We start from the raw sequence: 9,945 nt of genomic DNA on the forward strand, positions 1-9,945 counted from the left end.
ACACAGTTCAGTAGAACCTCTGCACTGTGGCCACATTCCACACACAGTTCAGTAGAACCTCCGCACTGTGGCCACGTTCCACACACTGTTCAGTAGAACCTCCGCACTGTGGCCACGTTCCACACACAGTTCAGTAGAACCGCCGCACTGTGGCCACGTTCCACACACAGTTCAGTAGAACCGCCGCACTGTGGCCACGTTTCACACACAGTTCAGTAGAACCTCCGCACTGTGGCCACATTCCACACACACAGTTCAGTAGTACCTTCACACTAAAGTAAATAAGGCTTACCTTCGGATCAACCAGCTTCTAGAATCCAAACACTGAGGCTCTTATACAGCAGTCGGTTCTGGTTCACTAATCTGATTGGTCGAGTGGCATCCTGAAATTTTTGAACATTTCTTTGGCGTATCATGCTGCATGTCTGTATTCACACAACTGACTGTTTTCAGAAATATAACTTTTGACTTAAAATATGAAACATCATATGAAGATTTAAAGGAAGCAGGGATGTCAGTTTTCCCAGAACCACCTTTAACACAGTGAGCTATGTAGTATTTGTGGCTTCTTCTGGATCTATTTCCAATAGTGGAACAAAATAATCAGAACTTGTGGCCATACTGTGTCTGAAATGTGAAATGCCACTTACTTGATATTTCAGTCTTGATTATAGAATTGTTTTATAAAAGCATATATAACTGCATGACTGCGAGTGCATTGTTGCTTAATTATACACTGAGGGTCTGCAAACCCACTGAGAGATATAACTAACAATGGTTCTGAATATTGCAATTTTACGAGTCTCTTCAGCTGACTTGAGCTTCATTCTGATTCTCTCTCTCTCTCTCTCTCTCTCTCTCTCTTCTATTTTCCCCTAATCTAGGAATATCCGGAGAGGAAGGTATGACCTTGCTGAACAGGACATGATGTGACATTCATTCTTTCAATCATTCATTCATTTATCATTTTTTATTTTGTTTTATTATACTTTTTATGTTGTTATATTATATTATTTTACTTGCAGTGGCATAGGAAGACCCTTAATTTGGATAAGTTTAGACATTTCCTACTATAAGAATATGTGCATATTTCGCTGCTAATTTGTTAATATTTAGGGAATACACAGATCAGCCATAACATTATGAGCAGTGATAGGTGAAGTGAGTAACACTGATTATCTCCTCATCATGGCACTTGTTAGTGGGTGGGATATATTAGGCAGCAAGTGAACATTTTGTCCTCAAAGTTGATGTGTTAGAAGCAGAAAAAATTGACAAACGTAAGGATTTGAGCGAGTTTGACAAGGGCTAAATTGTGATGGCTAGACAACTGGATCAGAGCATCTCCAAAACTGCAGCTCTTGTGGGGTGTTCCTGGTCTGCAGTGGTCAGTATCTATCAAAAATGGTCCAAGGAAGGAACAGTGGTGAACCGGCGACAGGTGATCATTGATGCATGTGGGGAGTGAAGGCTGGCCCGTGTGATCTGATCCAACAGACGAGCTACTGTTGCTCAGATTGCTGAAGTTAATGCTGGTTCTGATAGAAAGGTGTCAGAATACACAGTGCATCACAGTTTGTTGTGTATGGGGCTGCATAGCAGCAGACCAGTCAGGTTGCCCATGCTGACCCCTGTGCTCTTCTATAAGCACCAACAATGGGTACATGGGCATCAGAACTGGACCACAGAGCAATGGAAGAAGGTGGCCTGGTCTGATGAATCACGTTTTCTTTTACATCACATGGATGGCCGGGTGCGTGTGCATCGCTTACCAGGGGAATGCATGACGCCAGGATGCACTATGGGAAGAAGGCAAGCCGGCAGAGACAGTGTCATGCTTTGGGCAATGTTCGGCTGGGAAACCTGGGGTCCTGCCATCCATGTGGATGTTACTTTGACACGTACCACCTACCTAAGCATTGTTGCAGACCATGTACACTCTTTCATGGAAACTGTATTCCCTGATGGCTGTGGACTCTTTTAGCAGGATAATACATCGTGCCACAAAGCAAAAATGATTGAGGAATGATTTGATGAGCACAACAACCAGTTTGTTGACTTGGCCTCCAAATTCCCCAGATCTCAGTCCAATCCAGCATCTGTGGGATGTGCTGGACAAACAAGTCCGATCCATGGAGGCCTTGCAACTTACAGGACTTAAAGGATCTGCTGCTAACATCTTGGTGCCAGACACCACAGCACACCTTCAGGGATCTAGTGGAGTCCATGCTTTGATGGGTCAGGGCTGTTTTGATAGGAAAAGGGGGATCAACATAATGTTGATGATCAAACATAATGGTCATAATGTTATGCCTGATCAGTGTAAATCAGCTGTAACACAGGCATGTACAAAAATATCCATAGCTGCAGGATACTACACACATCAAGGTGAGATTATAATCTGGTCTCTAATGTGACTGAGGTTCAGGCTTCTCTCTTGACTTCTACCACTAATGTATACAGACCAGAAGATGTGTCAAATATTCCATAATCCTGCTAAGAGTGAATTATTTTCCATCCTCAACCTGCTTTACCTCCAGTCACACACATCATTCTCCCCGTATATGTAACACATTTACACATAATCACTCTTCTATTCTAATAGAAAATTATTGAAATATATTATTATATTATTTTTATTTTTTATGAAACGGTTATTTTTAAAAACCATAAATGTATCCCACATTATTTTCTTTTAATTTATTGATTATTCTTATGTGTGTTTGTAGAACTTCATAATGCAGTTAGTAAGCTATCTATATCCATATGCAAGCCACACCTCTTTAATTCTATCAGAAAAACCAGAGGCTTTTATTTTTATTTTTATTGTTCAAACAACATGAGAGATATCAGGAGAGTGTTAACAGCTGACATACTGATATTTATATTCTGAAGGTCCACTACTAATTCTGCTCCAGGGTCCAACTCTCATGTGCTCTGTGATTGGTTGAAACCACACCTGCTCATTAATTATTCATGAATTTCTTATTTTCCTTTCTTTTCTTTTTTTTTTATATATATATTTTTTTTAGCATTTTATATTAAGGTTCCACTAATGTTATTTATTGCTTTATTGAATAACAGTTTCAATCTATAATGAAGTTAACATGATCAAGTTAAGATGTGTTAAATATGTATAAAAAAATGTAATTGTAGGTTCCCTTAAACTGGCGACTCCTTCCGTAAATATTAACAATCATAATCCTGAGTGTTAAATAATGTTAGTTACAGGAACCTTACTGTGTTGACAGTGTGTTTGTGCTTGTGGATTTTGTAACATTGAGTTTTTAGTCACTGGGATATTATGTAAAATAAAGACTGAAGTGATGGACTGGTCAGTGAGCTGGATTTCTAACAGCCTCATTACATTCTGCTCTTCTCTCACCTGTCCTTCTTCTCATTCTGTTCTTCCTCAGATCTGGAGGAGGATGAGAAGTCTGTCCGTGTGCTGTCCTGTCCTCTTTACTTCACTGTGTCCTTTACATTCTGAGGAGAAAAGAGAAGCGATAAACACGTCTTCCACTCAGAAAACTTCAACCTGCACAAGCCTCTGCTTCCTGTATGTCTTTCTGCTCTTCTCTGCACTCGACGTCACGTCAGAAAACATTCCACAGGGCTGAAGTCAAGCCACCTTAAAGCAAAATCCACTCTGTATCCATTCCTTACGTTATATATTAGTAAATTAGTACAAGTCTGAGCCATGACACCAAAATGTCGAGCATTTAGCATCAGCTATACCTGCCCAAGACTCTGTGTACGGTCCAAAATGTTCAGAAAGCTTTGAACATCATTTTCCTAATTAGTTGTGAGCTTGTTCCTGCATGTTTCTTGTTAAAACATTTTTCCACGTGATTTAACGCGCCATTGTGACCGTGACATCAGGTTCAATGATGAGCTAAGCGCTCAGTGTTATAACATGAACATCCAGGCGATAAAATGACAAATCTGAGCTGTTTTTTTTTTTTTTGTTTTTTTAAAAATTATTATTTATTTATTTATTTATTTATTTTTATTTTTTTAAATCGCAGATGCTTTCACAACAGCACACAAACCATGCCCATTGGACATTATTAAAGTAACAACGATGTTACTTTAAACAATGTTATAACCTGTTAGAATCTTTACGTATACACGTTTAGCACTTTATTATACAAAACAAATCGATACGATCTTTTTTCCTACTTTATCTGTCACTCGAGGTGCATAGAGCTGCACTCCTCGCCTGTCGCTGTAGCATCAGACCAAATCTTTACAATCACACACTGAATTCCTGCCAAATCCACATTTAGATGTAGAAAATGTGTTTTGCTAATAAGCAAATATCCTGCCTCTTTTAGTAAAAAAAAAAAAACCCAATATAGAGTTGCTTTCACACTTTGACACCATAACTAACCTGAAACTGAGCAGCTTTATAAGACAAAAGAAAATGAACAACAACAAAAAAAAGAAAAAATAATGACACACGTTTAATACGACTGAGTCTGTGTGTGTGTTTAGAGGAAATCAGCTTTACACATGATCATCTCTCAGACTAGTCGTTAATCTGACATTTGTATATTTTGCGTGTTGAAACAGTAACGTCTCGGAACGCAGAAACTACATTTTCAATGCGGTACATATTTATTTATTCACAGTACAGAGAATCCAGAAAAGCGTAATAAATATCTAATAGCATTCACAGTGTTTACACTGTTCTGAGCTGGTTTGAGCCGAATATATACAACACACACACACACACACACACACGTGTTTAATCATCACTGTAAAAACTGAGCACTGAAGTATTCCTACTAACATTCCATTTTGATCTTATATTAATCCATTTAAAGTGTGTTATGATGCTGCTTTTTCTCAATATCAGCCATCTAGCGATAAAAATACCATATGCATAAATGCCTGAATGTAACTTTAAACACGACTAAGCACGAAGTTGCATTTTTTTCCCTGTGTGTGTGTGTGTGTGTGTGTGTGTGTTGACTTCTTGTGTATGATGACAAGCACAAAACTAGCTTTTAGGTAGACATAAGTACATAGGAACATTTTGCCATTTTCAATGTGATGTATAATGACGTATTACCGAATGCGTGAGGGTGATGGGGGACGCTTCCCGAGGGAACATGCAATATATCGCAATATGTAGTCAGCGTGTGTGTGAATGCTACTCGTGTAAATACTGTATATACAGTACACCTGTGTTAAGACATAAGCACAAACGATTGCAATCCACGTGGCGAAGGGAAAAAAATAAGTACTTAAAATTTATGAAATATAAACAGCGCAGATCAGCGTTTAAAGACTGCCAGCTTTATTTAGAATGAAGCGCACATGCTGAGAGTATTACAGCAGACTGTGTTTCAGACCCCCCCCCTCTCTTTCTCTCTCTCTTTTTCTCTCTCTCTCTCTCTCTCTCTCTCTCTCTCAGGGCTCGGTTGATGATGACTGATAACTGATTACAGTTTTAATCACATTAGCAGGCACACAGCTTTAAACTCCTCCACAGATACACGAGAAAACAACGATTTCATCCACAAATCGAGATTCATGCAAAGTCCCGAGAGATACCACACTGAATCTTCTGTTTCTAACCCGAAGAATAATAACACATTTTTAGTCCTTTTAAGCCATAAAACCAAAAAATGTTTATGTATCTCATGAATCTGTTTCTGTGCACTAAAACGTCATCAAAACATCAAACTATTTATTTATTTATTTGAATTCATTTGACATTCTTTAGAAATTCTTTAAATTCCTCTTTCTTAATCAGTGACTTTCTGTTCTTTATAACAGTTATTATTTTTACCAACAGACTGAAAAAAAATACTGAAGCACCGCTGAATTCTGTTCTAGACTCTGAAAGATATATTCATATACACTATATATATATATATATATATATATATATATATATATATATATATATATATATATATATATATATATACATACATACATACATACATACACATATATATACATATATACACACACACACACATATTTAGATATGCTTATATACTGTACACACACACACAAGCGTTAATTGGATGGTTAGATCTCACTGTCATCCTGTCTGCTTTTGAAACAAACAAAATTCTCCATAATTTAACTACTTCACTAAATTAGTACAAATCTGAGTCAGAAAAGCCAAAAAGATCAACATGGAAATAAAAAATATATATATTCCGGGATGAAATCTGTTGTATTTTCAAAGCACCTTTAAATAACCTTTCAGGTCAGATGGAAAAGTTCATTCAATAAGGCTAAATTCATGAGGTTAAATATGGAAAATACTAACTGAAAACTGTATTATATATTATTAGTTTTTTGCTAAATTTGCTGAAAAGACAAAGGAGAGACAAAGTGGGGTGCCTGGCATACATGCAGGACTTTTTAAATGGCTACAACCCTCAGGCTTGAATACAATCATCTTAATAATTTAAGATGTTGTTCAGCGATTAAGTTTGTGCGATCAGTTTGAATATAATTAGTACTGAACCCTTTGAAGCTAGAGAAGAAAAACCATGTGATTTAAATCTGATCTTTTAAAGTGTCTTATTCATGGTACATTTCAGGCCATGCATGAGATTTGACCTGAGCAGTAAAGATAATTTAATATAAACCTAAATGTGATGATGATCAGCTGGGTTTGGGTTGGAATTTAGTGGAAAAACTGCCAACAGATCTTCAGCATTCATATATATATATATATATATATATATATATATATATATATATATATATATATATATAGATAGATAGATAGATAGATAGATAGATAGATAGATAGATAGATAGATAGATAGATAGATAGATAGATAGATAGATATAGATATGATAATATAGATATGATAATATATATAATGTGTGTGTGTGTATATATAAAATGTGTATTTACAGGGTTGTATGCCTGTGTGTGTGTAATGTTTACTTCTTTCCATCTCTCCATGAGCTCACACTGTATATCAACTTCTCCAAGTTATTAATTCTTAATGAACTTACATCTGTATCATCTATATAGCACATATTACACATATAGGCTTCTTCTTCCTCTACTTCTTTCTGTTCTTGTTCTTTTTTTTCTTCTTCTTCCTCGTATTACTTAATGGAATATGGATAAACAAAGACTTAGCCTTACTGACTGTTTAAACTTACAAATATTACATTTAAACTGAAACTTTACATAAAGCCTCGTTCACAAGTCCAGTAACAAGCACTAATAACAATAAAAGACAAATTGTCACCAAAAAATATTAAAACAGTACTGTAGCCCCGAGTACAAATATATGAATAATTAAAAAAATATATATTATCTTATTGATGTAAAGGATATATTTGCAGTAAATGTTCATAAAAAATTAAAGAAGTACTTTACAAACTATTAGCAAAGAATTATTCATGGTGTAAATAATCCCCATGAATTAAAATGTTTTTTTAAGGACTTTTTTTTTTTTTTTTAATTGCCACCAATCCAGAAATGAGTTACAGTAAATTAACATTAATCGAGAAAAAAATAAAGGACACTTTTACAATACATTTTCAAACTTTATACTGTCAATGATGTTTAAAAATTACAATTTAAATTATTATTATTGTTTTTAATTATTTAAAAGTGACCATCAATTAAAAAAAAAAGGACTTTAAACAAAATATTAAAAAAAATAAAAAAAATAAAAGGTCCCATTTTCAGTACCTTTTAATAATTAAAAACAAATGAATCAATGTGCTTACTTACAGCCCATTGCCATAACAAATGAATAAATGCATAAAATTACAGGACCAATTTTTGTGGCGTATCATTAGTAATAATAATAATTAAAGGACGTATTTTCAGTACTCATCAATAATAGAAAATGAAAGGACTAATTTATACTAAATGAACTGCTTTATAAAAGAAAAGGAAGCTGACGGTTCTAAGTGCCCCACCGATGAGAGAGCTGTATGAACTGTCCTGTAGGTTAATTGTGCAGTTTTTTCTCGATTTTATTTTTGGTGTATGATTTGGTGTAGCACTGCCACCGGCCCCTGATGGCTGAATCCCAGTTACTGTGCGCGTGACGCTTCAGAGACTTCCTGTGTTAATTCCGTCAGTGTGCGTGTTCGCTACAGCGTGACGGACAGAGGGAGGTTTTTTATGCATGTTTTTGTGTTTATTATGACGGGTTTAGTCTCAGGTTCAGGCCACGATATTAATATTGTTATCTTCCTCCCTGATTTAAACCGTAAATCCACACATTTTAACGCTTTAGATTTTAAAAAAAATGTGGATTTTTATCTGGTTTTAGCGCTCGGCGCACGTGTGTCCGCATGTCTCGTGCTCCGCTCTGACCGAACGGCGATCGCTGTGACGATCTCAGTTCACTTTACGTTCTGTTCGTTATTGTATATGATTTATGATGTGTAAATACTTATGCACGCACTTACAGCTGTCTGTACATAAACATGAACACTCCTGTACATTATTAGCTATAATCTAATGTCGGTGTATGAAACGCACAGCTATAACCTCATTAATGCTAACACTAACACATGCTAACGCTACTGATTGCTGCATTATAGGAAATGTATCCCATACCATTACGACGTTTGATTGTAGATTAATGTCGAATTACACAGAACCTTTTATGATGGGTTGAGGTGAATGAAGCAGGACTGTGTGTAAATAAAAGCACACACCTGAATGAGATCTGTTGGAAAGGCTGAAAGAAAAAACCATCTCCATCTTTTCATATTAAATTCACTTCTACGTTGCTTTAAGACGAGCCGCAGTGTAACGTGAGATTTTAGAGATTTTTTTCTGTATTAATCAAAAGGCTGAAATAAAAAAATTGTCAACATGAAAACCTGGTTTGTGTGTTTTGTTCGCGTGTGTATTCATTCGTCGTCATCCAAGAGGAAATGTTTTCATATTGGAATTTAATCAGAAACAAAACGCTGATAAATCTGCAACAGTGTTTGGAAAATCCAAAGAAATGTACACTTCAGAGTAGAATGTTTTGGGTTTTGTTGTTGTGGCTCATCCGTTTTCTGGAATGCTTTTCTGCTCAACACAGATGTAAAGAGAGACTGTTCTCCTCTGACCCCTCTAAAGTTTCTTCTTTTGTTTCGTTTTGGGCTTTTTCCCAACTATTGTGTGTGAAAATCTCAGGAGAACGTTGAGCTCTATGTACATGGTTCTATACAGTGCTCTGGTGTTTTCATTTCCCGAGTGTCTCATTGACTTTAGACTCTGGAATTGTTTCAGAAACACTTTATAGCTATCTTAAATTAGCCAGATTATATAAAGACCGGTGAATTCAGATTTATTGTGAGTTTAACTAAGCCACATTAAAAAGTCTAAACATTTGCCGTTGAGCACTGTGATGTGCGGAACCGCTTGTTAGAAACATGACTTTTCATCAGATAAAGGGAGTGTGTTATAAGTTCTAAAAGTTAAAAATTCACTCCAAATGTAATTATTTATAACATTAACAGAATATCAGAAATGTCGAACGTTACTTCAGCTGATGGCTGGGTAGAGATTAATCTTACACATTAAATAAATTATAAAGTGTGAGCTGTGTGTGTGTGTGAGAGAGAGAGAGAGATGTTCATGCCATTGTCTAAACACTGTGTTAGATTTGCTCTGTAATTTTTTTATTAGATAATACATAATTATCCCGATGTACACTGATCAGCCATAACGTTATGAGCAGTGCCAGGTGAAGTGAATAAAACTGATTATCTCCTCATCATGGCACCTGTTAGTGGGTGGGATATATTAGGCAGAAAGTGAACATTTGATGTGTTAGAAGCAGGAAAAATGGGCAAGCGTAAGGATTTGAGCGAGTTTGACAAGGGACAAATTGTGATGGCTAGAGGACTGGATCAGAGCATCTCCAAACCTGCAGCTCTTGTGGGATGTTCCCGGTCTGCAGTGGTCAGTCTCTCAATCTATCAAAAGTGTCC

At 36.1% G+C, this 9,945-nt stretch overlaps 1 protein-coding gene across 2 annotated transcripts in view; it reads left to right on the forward strand.

Moving 5' to 3' along the window:
* adam11 (ADAM metallopeptidase domain 11) overlaps nucleotides 1-8,840 on the forward strand; it is a 37,231-nt gene extending 28,391 nt beyond the window's left edge. Inside the window, exons 26-27 of one of the 2 annotated variants that reach the window (XM_058407158.1) lie at nucleotides 885-902; nucleotides 3,417-8,840. In XM_058407158.1, the coding sequence (XP_058263141.1) occupies nucleotides 885-902; nucleotides 3,417-3,432 (34 nt within the window). In that variant the 3' untranslated portion in view covers nucleotides 3,433-8,840. Of the gene's footprint in view, nucleotides 1-884; nucleotides 3,333-3,416 lie in introns of those variants that run through there. The other variant, XM_058407159.1, reaches the window with a different exon arrangement.
* The last annotated feature ends 1,105 nt before the right edge of the window (nucleotides 8,841-9,945 follow it).

The sequence above is a fragment of the Hemibagrus wyckioides genome, linkage group LG13 (assembly GCF_019097595.1).
Source record: "Hemibagrus wyckioides isolate EC202008001 linkage group LG13, SWU_Hwy_1.0, whole genome shotgun sequence".
Classification (NCBI taxonomy): Eukaryota; Metazoa; Chordata; class Actinopteri; order Siluriformes; family Bagridae; genus Hemibagrus; species Hemibagrus wyckioides.